This window comes from Carassius carassius, chromosome 22 (genome assembly GCF_963082965.1).
Source record: "Carassius carassius chromosome 22, fCarCar2.1, whole genome shotgun sequence".
NCBI lineage: Eukaryota > Metazoa > Chordata > Actinopteri > Cypriniformes > Cyprinidae > Carassius > Carassius carassius.
The window spans coordinates 15,747,874-15,762,689 of record NC_081776.1 but is presented as its reverse complement, the minus strand read 5'-3'; the positions used below and the strand labels follow the sequence as shown (position 1 = coordinate 15,762,689).

The following is a 14,816-nucleotide window of genomic DNA, read 5'->3' as shown; positions in this document are numbered from 1 at the left end:
AGAAATGAACAGAGCGAAGCGAGATACTCTCGCGAGTGATCTGGAAGCAGGTGCTGGACCTTCATCCACGTTAGATCAGAAATGGTTGTGCGGCAAGACTCGATGAGCTCCAGCATTTGAACGCAACGAAGGCTGATCATGAATATAAAACACATCAGATTCGTCATATAATGGGGATCGAGGACGCGAGCATGAGGAACGGACGGGCTCTGTCCGATCAGTGGGCCGACAGCGTGGTTGTCCGGCCCCGGACGACAGAACAGCACATCACGGTGAATAAGAGACTTGTGCTTGGGTTCGCCATCTCCATCCTCACCCTCATCGTAGTCACGGCCATCGCTATAACGCTCAGCCTGAGCTTCGAGAGATGCGCCGCGGAGAGCAGCGGGGTTCTGGAAGCGAACGGCTCCAGCAACAGTAAGTGGAAACAGTCCCGGGACGGGAACATCAGTCACAGAGACTCAGAGGACGGCCAGCAGCCCTGGAGACATCTGCGCTTACCGGCCAACCTGCGCCCGCGCCACTACGACCTCCGCCTGTCCGTGTACATGGAGAACTTCACCTTCTCCGGCGAGGTGAACATTGAGTTTGAATGCGTCCACTCCACGAAGTTGATCGTGCTGCACACGGACCGGCTGCAGGTGGAGAAGGTGCTGGTGTACTCGGACAGTAGAGCTGGGTAGTAACGGATTAAATGTAATCTGGATTACGTAATCAGACCCCATAACTCAAGTAGCTACTTGTAATTAGAGTAAACTACTTTTTAAAATACTCGTAATCAGACTACAGTTACTTTTTATGGATTACATGATTACATTTTATTTACACAATGGTAATAAATTGTTCACAATTCATTGATTCTCCTAAATGCCCATTTTTTTTTTTACATTTATGTTTTCCTATTAAACCTGACGCATATATACGTTCGTAATTCTTCAAGTTTTTCTGGCCGAGAGGAGGAGGTGTGTCATATATATATACATATACAAATATATATATACATATACAAATATATATATATATATATATATATATATATATATATATATATATATATATATATATATAAGCAATGTTATTTTTGTGAGTTTCACGTTCTTTAATATTCATTTTTGTAATATTGTTTATCTTTTCCTAATTGTTACTATGCACTTAAAATGTTTTGAGATGGATAGAATGCCATTGCTTGTTTTTCATTGATACAGTCATATACACTTAGTGTTGTTTAGATTCAATATTTGACCTGGCAGTGATATTGCTGTGAATTTCATGTTTTTCAATATTGGTTTTTGTAATGTAGCTGTTTTATAAAATTACTTAATTCTAAGTAAATATCCTTTAAAATGATAAGATGTGAATTTGTTTTATTCAGTGTTACTAGCAAAGACTAACAGCAAGATACATCACTGTAAGTACATACTTTGTAAGTATTAACTGTCCATACGTTGCACTTGAAAAAAAGCTATTGTGGCTCTTGTTGGTGAATTAAATATATTTTGTGTAATATATTTTTCTTTGTATATGTCAATATAGTACAAGATTAGATTTATTCAATATATGTGATATCCAATAAGGGTTAGCACAAATGTAATCTAAATGTAATCCAAAAGTAATCAGATTACATTACCAAAATGTGTAATCTAAGAGATTATATTACTGACAAATTTTGCCATGTAATCTGTAATCAATAACTGATTACAATTCAAAAGTAATCTACCCAGCTCTGTCGGACAGTAAGAAAGCGGGCGCCATGAGGATCCAGCGCCGCTTCCACTACCAGCCCAAGCAGGTGTATGTGACATCGCTGCACAGACAGATGAAGCCCCTCAGAATTTACAAGATCAACATCACTTTTCACGCGCACATTGAGCACGAGCTCCTGGGCTTCTTCCGCAGCTCGTACGTGCTGAATGGAGAAAGAAGGTAAAGGCGATTCAGTGTCCGAATCAAACTCTCCAGATGTTATTATAATGTTCTGCTGTTACCATGGGAACTGTTGATGCTGCGTGACGTCTATATGCGCAATTAAGCACTTTTTGGTGAATTAATTGCTCTCAAAGAAAGTACATTGCTAACCAAACTGTAAAACCATAATGAATACGGCATCTCTACAGTCTAACTACAGTCACCAAGTTACCACAGTTTTACCTTAAGTATATTAACTGTGGTACACTAAAATCTCTCTCTCTATATATATATAAAAAAACATAAAAAAACTTTTAATGGATTTTTTTTTTTTTTAAGGGAAAATGAGAGTAAGCACAGACTTCTTTAAGGATCACAGTGAATATTCATTCTTGGGAGATTCATGTATCTGTGATATATTATTTTGTGCAAATGATGTTATGCTGATGCTGCCTGACATTGATATGTTGTTTTTTGGCATCTTAGTATAACACCAACAAGCCTCGTTTTGTATTTGTCTTAATTTCTTACTGTATTTCTACTAGTGTTCTAATAGTACATCAAAATCTAATAGTTTCAATAGTAATGCTCACTATTTCACAACCATAATTAATGAATATGGGATCTTCTTATATAAATTGACTAATAACAGTAGCAATCATTACATTTTTCTTTAATTTTTATTAAAATCTGGTTTCCACAGTAATTTTTTTTGAGGTTGGCTTTAATTTACTGGTGTTCTCACAAATGTTTCCTAACAATACAGTATATTGTCACAGTGACACGTGATTTCCAGATGTGAGGGTGCCAGTAAAGAGTAGAAATTAAAAATGTTGCGGTTTTTCAAATATTATTACAGCATGTGATAAATAAACAAGATCTAGTCTCCAGTTCTTCATTTATAATATTAACAGCTTTAAACCCAGGTTATGGTTCACCTATAATTCCTAGTCTAACATTACTGTCTGCATGTAATTTTTACATCTCTGTCTCAGGCTTTAAGGAGGTCAGAGGTCACACAGATCTGAATCTGGATCTGAATGAATGCTGGTCAAAACCTCTGGGTACTGAAATCACAGCTGTTTCTGACGCTGTGCTCAACAACTCATTTACTGTCAGGCACCAAGACTCGCACATGATGAGAAGTTTTCCAACACAGTGCTAAACATTCATAAATCTACAGAGTATAAGGTTTACATAAAATAACCCTCTAATACAGCATTATCTTAACTATTTAAGCAGTTATTACCATAATGCATCAATATACAAAAAGTGAGATTAGTTTAGATTAGATTAAGGTGTTTAAATGTGCCAAGGTTTAACTTAATTTTGATGTCTGAAAACCATCAGATCACCCAATGTCATATTATTCAGATCTTTAAGATGTGTCAAACCCTCATGGACTGTCATGGTTATTCATTTGATTTCAACATTATGTTCAGGGGTGTGCGTCTCTAGAGAGCACATGAGAACGGTCTGGAATATCTGTTTCTTGATTTGTGGCTTCTGACTCTTTGTCCTCTGAGGGAAAAAATTACTTATGCCCCAGGTTTTCCTGCATTTGAGACAATAACACATTTTACATTTATATTTCTAACTTTGTTTTACCCTGAAGGGATCACTTTCATGGACACACTTCATACACCTTTTGTCCGTCCACCAGTTGCCTTTCTGTGTTTGCAATACATGCTGTTTTACAGCTGAAAGGAGGAAGAAGGCCCAGCAGTTAAAGACTGATTCAATATCAAACCCATTTTTGATTCAGCACAAACTGAAGTGTTGACATTGTAAGATCCATCGAAGAGCAGCTTTTGAGATAAATCTAGCATGCTGATTTTCAGACAGAGTCCTGACGCAGCTCTGAGCTCCACAGGCTGTGAAGATCATTGAGTTTAGTGCAATCAGCGCCTGCTGGCTCTCATACAGTATATTTGTGAACACAGGATTGAGAAAATACCCGTGTTTATGTAGTTAGACATGGGCACACAAACAGTGTTGTTAGCTCACTTCAAACCAACATCTGGTCGTCTGGTCTTTTTGGAGATTTAACAGCTTTTCCTTCATCCTTCACACATTTTCAGGTACGGCCGTGTCACATTAAACATCAAACTCAAACACCTCCATGTGGATCGCTGCAGGGATTTTCACTCTGATATCCTCGTAGAATCTCCTTGTGTTTTTGTTAGTCATCTGATTTCTCATCACGTCCTGCCTGCATCTCAACTGTGGTCTGTAAATAGTGTTAAGATGGTACTAGGGTCTATAAATCCTGAATGGAACAAAGAGGAGGTAAACAGATGGGATGTTATAGATTCATTATAGATGTTTCTGCATAAATGGCTGCTAATGAAAGTAAAAACTTGACAGAACTGCAGAAGCAGAAAACCCTCCTCCCCCGTCTACTGGTCATGCTTTGGGTGGCCAAAGCCTTCATGAGGTCTGAGTTGGGCTTTGATATCCATTAATGCAGCTCACTGCTTTTCCCACTCTTTAAATTCATATAGTTGTTTATAGTTATGACTCATAATGATATTCAGACTCAGATGTAATTCCGATGTGGTAAATGTAGATTAATAATGATTTGTTTAAAATTCACCAATCCAACTACATGTAACATTAATTTGACAGCTTTTGTTTAAACTGTTTAAACTGTCAGTTTGTTGTCTGTCACATTTCTGTGTAGTAATGATTTTTCTGTATAGTGTGCTTTATGATCTGTTGACATTTGATGTGATTTAGTTGCTGTGGTTCAAAAAGCTGTATTGGTTTTGTCCATCTTCACATCAGGAAACTCATAAGTGAGATAATGCACAGCGATGAGTTCAGGGATGGCAGTCAGAGCTTATTTGATTTCCTGAAAGTCATGTGACAACCAATTTAATGTAGTTCAGGTGAAATTACTTTTCACTGTAGACCTCACTGTGTTATGTAAATAGCATATATTTTCCAGATTTTTTTTCATCTCACCTCTCATGTTCTTATTCCTGGTGTTATTCTGCAGGTTTCTCGCATTGACGCAGTTCTCACGCTAGAAAGGCCTTCCCGTGTTTCGACGAGCCCATCTATAAAGCCACATTCACAGTGAGTCTGAAACATGAGAGTTCGTATCAGTCGCTGTCCAACATGCCAGTGGAGGCCTCAACGTCTGACGAGGACGGATGGGTGACCAACCATTTCTCCAGGACGCCCTGCATGTCCACCTACTATCTTGCATGGGCCGTGTGCAACTTCACCTACAGAGAAGCAGTTACAGACAATGGAGTTGTGGTGAGTCACATCCTAAGCCCACAAAACTCAATGTTAGAAACAGTAAACAGAGATTTTATCATTCCAGAACTCTTTTCTAAAACCTAGTGATAATCTTTTTAAGGTACCACAGATGCTTTTGCAAAAGATATTCTGCCTCTAAAATGCATCATTTGCAAAACTATAAGTGTCCAACTATAAATGTTCCAAGTATGCTTCAGAGTGAAAACAATCCCAGAATGCATCGCACAGAGTTCAGTAATAAATCAATCCAAAACAGCAAATAAGTAGAAATCTTACTGACCTCATACCTTCTGTAGTGTATGAGTAAATATATTTAATAAAATACTGAAAAGTGTGGATGAAGTAGTTTAATTAAAAACTGATTATCCAATATTTGCATGGACTAAGTATTTTTATGTTCATTAATGTTTTTAATAGCTTAGCAAAATGCTAACACCTATCTGATATTAGTTGTGAGTCCTTGATATCAAGTGTTTTTTACATACTCTAGTTGAGTAATTCATTTAGGATGCTCCCTTATAAGGCAGTTGCCAAGACAGCAAGTTTTGGAAAGGAGCAATACAATTGATGTACTAAGTAATATCTACTGTGCACTAAGGATGTACTGTAATATGAAGCGTACTGTGAGTTTATATAATCAATGCATAATGGTTACAAAGTGGATCTAATGTAAATGGAAAGGGTTGTCTCCACTCACATTAATCCAGTTTTATACATCATATATGAACATGTTTCATGTTCAGTTAAGCCATTAAGATAATGCTTGCTGCATCACTTTCATCACATGCACTTAAATGTTATTTTATTGGCACCGAGTCCTCACAGAGAGACATGGTTTATGGGCCTTGTTACTAATATCACATCCAATCAAAGCCCTGTTGTCATATTAGACACTTCCTGACGGCTTCCACAGTGGTTCCTGCCGTGTGCCCTTGGCTGGCCTACTCCTCATATTTGTGTAATTAATCTGATCTGCTTCAGCATGACCGTGCCACCATGCTCTTCTTTATATCACTGCTGACAAAAGTATGTGGGACACTTATACCCACACTGCGGCTTTCAGTGGTTAGCCGCGCGCTAGTATCCCCCATCAATCACATTAAAGTGGCAGGGTAGCCCCCTTGCACCACTCATCATAAAGATTCGGCTGTGCAGAGCGAGAGGAAAGATCGTGGGAGAGGAACGTTGGAGAGGAGAGTGGAGTTATTACTCTAGGTTTATGGGGAAACACTGATCTACCACACACACACACACACACACACACACACAGACACGTGTAAAAATCACGTCAGACTCTGCAGCAGTTGGTTGGGCATTATGTAATACATGGATTAAGGCTCCAGATAGTAGTGGTGAAATGCAACACTGAATAAAGTTATTGTTGCATTCAGAGCTTACATACTGATCTGTATGTTTGGAGGAGTAATGATGCATATAAGATAGAATCTTAACTGCAATAGAACTGCTGTTGCATGTGCTCCTTGTAATGTTCACCAAGACTGCATTTATTTTATGAAATATATAGAAACAATAGTAAAATCAAATGTAAAATGTAAAAACACTATAAAAGAATCACAAAAGAATCTATTTTAATATATTTAAAAATATATTCCAGCGATGAGCTTCTGAACAGTCATTACTCCAGTGTTACATGTTCCTCAGATATATATTTGATACACTGTCAAACCCATTATTTCTCACAGGAACAAGCAGGCTTACTAACACTCAACAGTTTTCCTTTTCTGACCAGATGACCCTTTTACACTACATCTGTCTTGCATTGGTTACAGTATGTGATGAAGAAGCATATTTCATTCATAACACTCTAGCAGCCATTATTAAAAATACTGATTTTATTTCAGTCAATTTGTATTTTTCTTATCATTAAAATAACAAATGTTGTTTTAATATCTAATCAAAATTCAACACCACTATACTAAAGTGCTCATTACATATTCATAAAATTACTCAGCCTGATCAAAAAGCATGTTGAGTGTGATTACATTAATGGCCATCCTGTTTGGTTCTGGACAAGCTGTTAAACCAGTCGAACTGGTCTACACAACACAAGCTGGCGAATAGCTAGATGTTCTAACAAGGAGAAAGAAATGTGTAAAGTGCATGAAGTATCCCTCACATACAGACATATATATAATAATAATTCAACAGGTTGTTAATATCAAGTGCAGAATGTGTTGACTAAAGCTTCATCTTTTCATCAGAAAGAGCTTGTTAGCGGATCAATGTTGAGCAGCCGCTCATGAAGAGACTCTCTAGTAAAGTTCAATTAACCCCATTTAAGTCTATGTCAAGCTGCCTACAACAAAACAAAACAAATGAAGCAGTCAACGCTGGAGAACATTGAACAATCTTCACACCGGCTGATTAACGAAGAATCTCTTGATTGTCAACTCCAGTGCTTTGTCTAATTACAGGTTGTTTTAAAATCACATTGATTTGATTGAGCTTTGAATCATTTCCACAGCCCTAAGTGCCACCCATTCATCTTTATATCAGACATAGAGCTGATCGATACGACAGCAACATGTGAGATAAACAACACATAATTCAATGTGCATTGCTGCCAGGCTCTGAAACAAAGCCTTTCCTGCTGCTTGTTTTGCACTGTAACTCTGTTAGTGTAGGAGGACATTCATTCTGACTAGATGGATGCCCGTTCAGAAAGTCGTGCCGTGAATCAGCCGTCGGCTAAAAGAGTCCGAGATCATTTTTACTGTGAGAATACATTTCCCACAGAGCCACACCTCACACACTTTCTCTTACACACTTGTTCTCTCTTTCTCCTTCTCACACACAGAATAAAAAACCTTGCAATAATGCAAATATTTTGTCTTTGCTTTTTCATTAAAATCTAATTTATTTCTAAAGACAAATGTCGAAAGTGCTGTTTTATTAAACAGCTGGTTTACAGTTGATGGAAATAATACTTTTTTAACATTTGGAGGAGGTTTTCAGCAGCTACAGTCCAATAACATTATGGTTTATTAAAGTGCAGTCAGTTCATTTAAAATGCTATAACTCCAGTAAAAACAGCTGCCTGTTCTTTCAGTGGCCTTGGTTCTGGAAGTATATGTTTTTTTCACCAGTCTATAAGGATTTTAAATGCGTCGAAAACTGGATGGAACAATAATGTCTGCATGAGGGGTGGAGAAAAGTACACTTGGAAGACAAATTAAAAATTCACAAACCAGATGAAGGCATTTGGCAGATATATTCACCACGGATTTCTCTTGGAACTTAATATTTCAAGTCCATAACTGTTGTCCTTGAGGGAATTCAGGTTTGGGATAAACCCAGAGCCGTAGAGTTCCAAGAGTTCATTCAGCTCATAACACAGTTTGACTTTTATTCTCTCTCTTCTTATGTTGCGTTGTTGTAGATTCGGCTGTACGCCAGACCTGACGCTATCCAGAGCGGATCGGGGGACTACGCTCTGCACATCACCAAGAGACTTCTGCAGTTTTACCAGGATTACTTCAAAGTCAAATATTCCCTCCCTAAATTAGGTAAGATGGGCGGTAAAATGTCTCTGCTTTGTCTGGCATCAGTGAAGTTTTTGAAACGGGCAATAACTGTTCTTCTCAAGGGAAACAGAGTGATTTTTCATTGTTCCATTTTTACTGGCAGTCGGATCTGTGTGACTTTCTGTTTCGTGCTCATGTAGAGGTGAAGGAGTGTCAGTAGCAACTCAGTCTTGGGTTTATTGATCCTAAAAGCATTTTAGGCCGTTTGGGGTTGTGCTTTGTCTATAGGGAAATAGAGCACACACCATGCGCGTGGTGTTAAAGTGTGCATTTGTCTCTGTATTGATGTGTTCTACTGTATGTTGTTTGAAGTGTGCTTGTGCCGGACTGGCTCACATCAGACTCTCTCTGTGCCAGTGTTTCACTCCATTGGGTTCCTGTCAGTTCTCTGTATTCATTTTAATATAGCCATCAATCTCTCTGGGCTTCTGTCTGTCTCTCCCCCGCCTGTTCACTTCTCCTCTAAATGTGTGAAATGTGTATGTTTGTGCGTTTGCGTGTGTGTATGAGTGTGCATGTATTATTTATCATTAATTTATCTTGTTAACTTACTCTCTGGGAAGCAATTGCTCTATTTGCTAATTGGGTTAAGATCCTCTCGATTTTCAAAGTACTGTCCATTTCAGCAATTTTCTTTCATTCTCATTTTCATCTCTTGGTAAATCCAGCTTAAGCCATTTTCTGTGTTTTGGAACATGGCAGTCAGTCTGCTTGTTTGTAGCAGCTAATGACCATCTTAGAACAGCTAGCATGTTCCAAAATAAAGCGGCCATCTTAAGCCTGCATAGTTTTGTAGGACTTTAAATCGACCCACCTATAAATATAAAACAATAAACTAATTCTACAATTAAATGTAAAGGGTTTTGAGGAAAATGTATCACTTTTGCTAAGTTAGTTGATCATAAATGCTTGTCAGTAGATTCAGCAGTACAAGTCATTATGAAATTACATATAAAGATGTACTTAAATGGGTCAAAAAAGCTAATTAGCTAATTGCATTTAATATAAATTTAATTATTATCCTTTTACGCTTAATTGTATGTAACATGCAATTACGTAGCCGAAAATATCACAATGAGTTTGCACTTAACTATATGCCTTTAAAGTATATTATTTAATATTTAATAAGTATGCCAATGCCGTGCTGATCCCACAGGAGAACATAACTATTTTATAAGCAGGGAATTTCATGCAATTTTAGAAAAAAGCAAACATGAAGGTCATAAACAAGTCACTGGAGCAAATGAAATTGTACAGATTTATACAAATTCCAATTTGCCAAAATGTTAAATAGTTTCGAATTTTCATGAGATTGTAATGGATATACTGACTCATTAGTCTCTGGCTTTATGCTTTATACAGCTGGAAATTCTGTTCAGGATATATGATTATTAATAACTTGTTTAGATACTGCTTTATATCATGAGTATCAGAACAGGAACAGGATCTTTTAAAACCTCTCAACATCCCCTCGTACCGCTAATGAGTCTTTTTCATTACTGCTGCTCTTGACTGACATCCTGCTGGACCACAGAATCTTTTCAAACATGTCAAACCTTTTAATGAGATTTTCATGACTTTCATTTTGTCACCTGCTAAAAAGATGATCACATCTGGCTGTTAAAATGTCATGTCAAGGATGCTGCTTGTGCAAAGAAACTGGTCGGGGACCTTAAGATACTTTTGACGATGAGGGTTGAGGTGGGTTCATTGTGAAGTGTGGCTTCATATGAGAAATGATGTGGACGTAATGAATGCATCCGTTACGTAAAGGCACCATCTGTGTTGAGTGTTGGAGCAGTTGCAGCCCCTCTGGTCTCAAAACAGGGACATTCTGTTATTCTACTCATGCAAAAGAGTAAAATACTGAGAAATGAAATCAGAGTGTACAGGTTAAGGCAGATCCCATCTCAAGTCCTTGAAACACCTCACACAGATGTTTTAAAAGCTTGTTACAGCAGCTGAAAGCATTTCCTCACACTTGAGGTTTATTCAGCCTGAGAGATTTCAAGTCATTTGCTTTGCTGCTTCTTTGACTTAAAGGCTCAGTTCTTTGTATTTGTAGCTCTTGGCATGTGGTCTGTCGCTAATGGCATAACGATTTCTCTCAGATTGAGAAATGACGGCACAAAACACAACACAACTTAATCAGAGCCATCATCTACTATGACTGGCAAATGAGAGAAAAAAAAACACCTAACATGTTCTATCTTCCATTTATTCACTTTATCTCTCATAGAGGGTGGAAAACAGAATGACATCAAAAACATTCAAGGAATGATGTAAACCAGAGGAGAAAATGGACTTTGTTGGTGGGTAGCAGTTAATACATTTGTATGATGATCAGTAATCGGTTTCATGCTTTTGACACAAAAGCTTCAAGAAAAGTCACATGCAGAATGATAATAAGATGAATGAAAGTCCGTGAAGAATCAGAACAGAGTGTGTTTGCATCCATGACACTCTTCATCTATTTATCTTTCATTACATCAGCAAGTGTCCTCAGCTGCAAGAATCAAACTGTCTGATGCTTTTGGGAGTTGTTGTGAGGACGTTCTTTAGCTCCTGTTGAATGCATTGATAAATAATGAGCATTTGCAGCCACATTCTTTTAGACATGTCACCCCCACAAATCTGTATGCTGTAAAACACTTGACGGCTAATTCTCAGACTAAGTTGAATCCTGCCGAAAACAAGAGCCTTTTTCACCATCTGGTGATCAAACACTGAATCAATTTGTATATCAAATGAGATGCTGCACAGAACAAGATAATAAAATTGACTCTTCAGACGGTAGTTGAAAATAAAGCTCTTTGAGAGAGCAATCAGCTATAGGGAACTGAAAAAATCCATAAAAAACACTAGCCTACATGATTACTGGATACTACACATCAGATTTTTTTAAAAATTTCAACATATGTGCAATTATGTTTTTTAAATGGTAGCTTTCTGTGTCTGCTGTAAATATGATCTGCTTCTTGAAGACAGTAACCGAGCACATCATCTGCTCGTCATTAAGTATTTGCTTTGAGAGGGATGTGATCTTTCTTAGATAATGAACTACAGGAAGTGCTCCTCAGAAAGAGATCAATGATCTATCAAAAAGAGTCGCTCTGGACTCTTCTAAGTCTTGACATCAGCATGTGTGTGACAGATACTGACAAAAGCAAAAGGAAATCGAATGCGTGACATACTGTATGTGGACGGGTTAATCTGCCTTAGCTGTTAAAAGTGCTGAAAGGATCAGCAGTGTGTGTGTGTGTGTGTGTGTGTGTGTGTGTGTGTGTGTGTGTGATGAGCCGGACACTGGGAAGAGATCCAGTCCTTCTAATCAGATGAATCAAATCCCAGTGCCTTTCACTGCTCTGGCTGTCATTCCTTTGAACTTCCTGCATGTTGATCAAGCAACAAGTTCCTCTTGTCTGAAGTGCATGTACCTAGAGATCGGATCACACACACACTTCAGATTTATTTGAACCCACTGCATGAAGGGAATGATGACATTTATCACATTCACCTTTGGGGCACCTCTACTATATGAGATTTCAGGGAGAACAGAGCAATCTGGGTAATTTCCTCAGTCTTGGGAGATCAGTGCCAGAGCCTGAGATCAAACTATGTGTATTAATCTGAGAGATTGAGATATTAAGAACTGACAGCAGGACGTCTGAGGATATCTGACGCTCATGAACGGCAGACACACTTTCAGATGCTGCATATACAGCTCCCCCACCCCCACCCCCATTTTTCCTGTTTTGAAGTATTGAGTCCATTTCTTCACTCGTTTTTGCAGTTCACGTACTTTGCAAGGTCACTTTTTACTGTGCCATTCTGTGACGGTGGGGTGAAGGAAGGACTGGAAACAATAGCGATTTAGACGATTTAATGAAAATAAATAAACAAACAGGAAAAAGACAATGATGCTGGGAAGACGACGATCCAAGATGGTGGTGAGGTGGTGAGGAATCCGGATGGTGTCGGTGAGAAGGCAGCAGGAGAGGATGGCACAGGAACTGCGGGGAATAGAGCCGAAGGTAAGTATTTGTGGCTGAGTGGAAGTGCGTAGAGTGGATGAGGTTCCGGGAAAACACGAACATCCAAAACGCAGACAACACTGAAGCCAAACAAACAGGGTAAGCGACATAAAACAACGATCTCACAAACACAAGACGTGAGACAAGCCAATATATAGGGAATGAGTAATGAGTGACAGCTGCTGCTGATGACAATTAACGGAGACGCCCACAAACTTATCAGTGCAGACGCGAAACACACAGACTTCACCACAAAGTGCAAATACCCAGAGATCACGGTTACCAACCGTGACAGTACCCCCCCCCCCCCCAAGAGCTCCTCTTGGAGTTCCCAGAAGGGCCTACCTGTTGATTGTATTCATCAATAGGGGAGTAATCCAATATGTCCCTAGCAGGTACCCAACTCCTCTCCTCCGGACCGTAACCTTCCCAGTCCACCAGGTACTGGAATCCTCGTCCCCTCCGTCTCGAGTCCAGAATACGATTAACCGAATAAGTCGGTTCCCCATCTACAAGACGCGGCGGCGGGGGAACCGGAGTAGGCGGATTAATACGTGCATAAAACACGGGTATAATTTTGGACACATGAAAGGCAAGATGTATCCTCCTATATGTTGGAGGTAGTTTGAGGCGGACTGTCACCAGACTAATGATTTTGGTGATAGTAAACGGGCCAATAAATTGGGGAGCTAATTTATTAGAGACGGAACGCAGAGGAATGTTACTGGTAGAAAGCCACACCATTTGATCCATGACGTAAACGGGAGGCTTTGACTGGTGGCGATCGGCCTTGGCCTTAGTGCGCTCCCTCACCCGGAGCAGAGTCTCGCAGGCTCTGGTCCAGGTGCGGTGGCACCTCTGGACAAATGCGTGAGCGGAGGGGACCGGGACTTCAGATTCCAAACTGAGAAACACTGGTGGCTGGTAACCTAAACTGCACTGAAACGGAGAAAGGCCCGTAGCTGACACTGGCAACGAATTGTGGGCGTACTCCACCATAGAGAGTTGTTGACTCCAGGAAGAAGGATTCTTGGAGACCAAACATTGCAACGTCCTCTCTAAATCTTGGTTGGCTCGCTCAGATTGTCCGTTACTTTGGGGATGATAACCCGAAGACAAGCTAACTGACGCTCCTAGCAATTTACAAAACTCTTTCCAAAATTTGGATATGAATTGAGATCCCCTGTCAGAAACCACGTCTACCGGGAGGCCATGAAGCCGAAAGACGTGATCTAGGACAGTGACCGCTGTCTCCTTGGCTGTAGGTAATTTGGGCAAGGGAATGAAATGTGCCGCCTTTGAGAATCGGTCCACTACGGTCAAAACGACCGTCATGCCATTAGAGGGCGGGAGGGCGGTAACAAAATCTAGTGCGATGTGGGAACAGGGTCTCGAAGGGACAGACAGCGGCTGAAGAAGCCCATCAGGAGGCCGGTTAGATGACTTACCACTGGCACAAACTGAGCAAGCCAAAACAAAATCGCGGACGTCACGAGCCATACGTGGCCACCAGAATCGTTGTTTAACCAACCCATTAGTTCTACTTATCCCTGGGTGACAAGCTACATTAGAACAATGACCCCACTGGACAACCTCGGACCTTAACTCCTCCGGCACAAATAAACGGTTCGGTGGACAACCGGACGGAGGCGTTACCCCTTGTAAGGCCATCTTGACGGTGGGGTGAAGGAAGGACTGGAAACAATAGCGATTTAGACGATTTAATGAAAATAAATAAACAAACTGGAAAAAGACAATGATGCTGGGAAGACGACAATCCAAGATGGTGGTGAGGTGGTGAGGAATCCGGATGGTGTCGGTGAGAAGGCAGCAGGAGAGGATGGCACAGGAACTGCGGGGAATAGAGCCGAAGGTAAGTATTTGTGGCTGAGTGGAAGTGCGTAGAGTGGATGAGGTTCCGGGAAAACACGAACATCCAAAACGCAGACAACACTGAAGCCAAACAAACAGGGTAAGCGACATAAAACAACGATCTCACAAACACAAGACATGAGACAAGCCAATATATAGGGATTGAGTAATGAGTGACAGCTGCTGCTGA

At 39.8% G+C, this 14,816-nt stretch overlaps 1 protein-coding gene across 1 annotated transcript in view; it reads left to right on the top strand.

Moving 5' to 3' along the window:
- The first annotated feature begins 1,750 nt into the window (after positions 1-1,750).
- The window catches only part of LOC132098582 (thyrotropin-releasing hormone-degrading ectoenzyme-like), a 77,969-nt gene continuing 64,903 nt past the window's right edge, over positions 1,751-14,816 (top strand). Inside the window, exons 1-3 of the mRNA XM_059504646.1 lie at positions 1,751-1,923; positions 4,926-5,172; positions 8,576-8,702. Of these exons, the coding sequence (XP_059360629.1) occupies positions 1,751-1,923; positions 4,926-5,172; positions 8,576-8,702 (547 nt within the window). The remainder of the gene's footprint in view (positions 1,924-4,925; positions 5,173-8,575; positions 8,703-14,816) is intronic.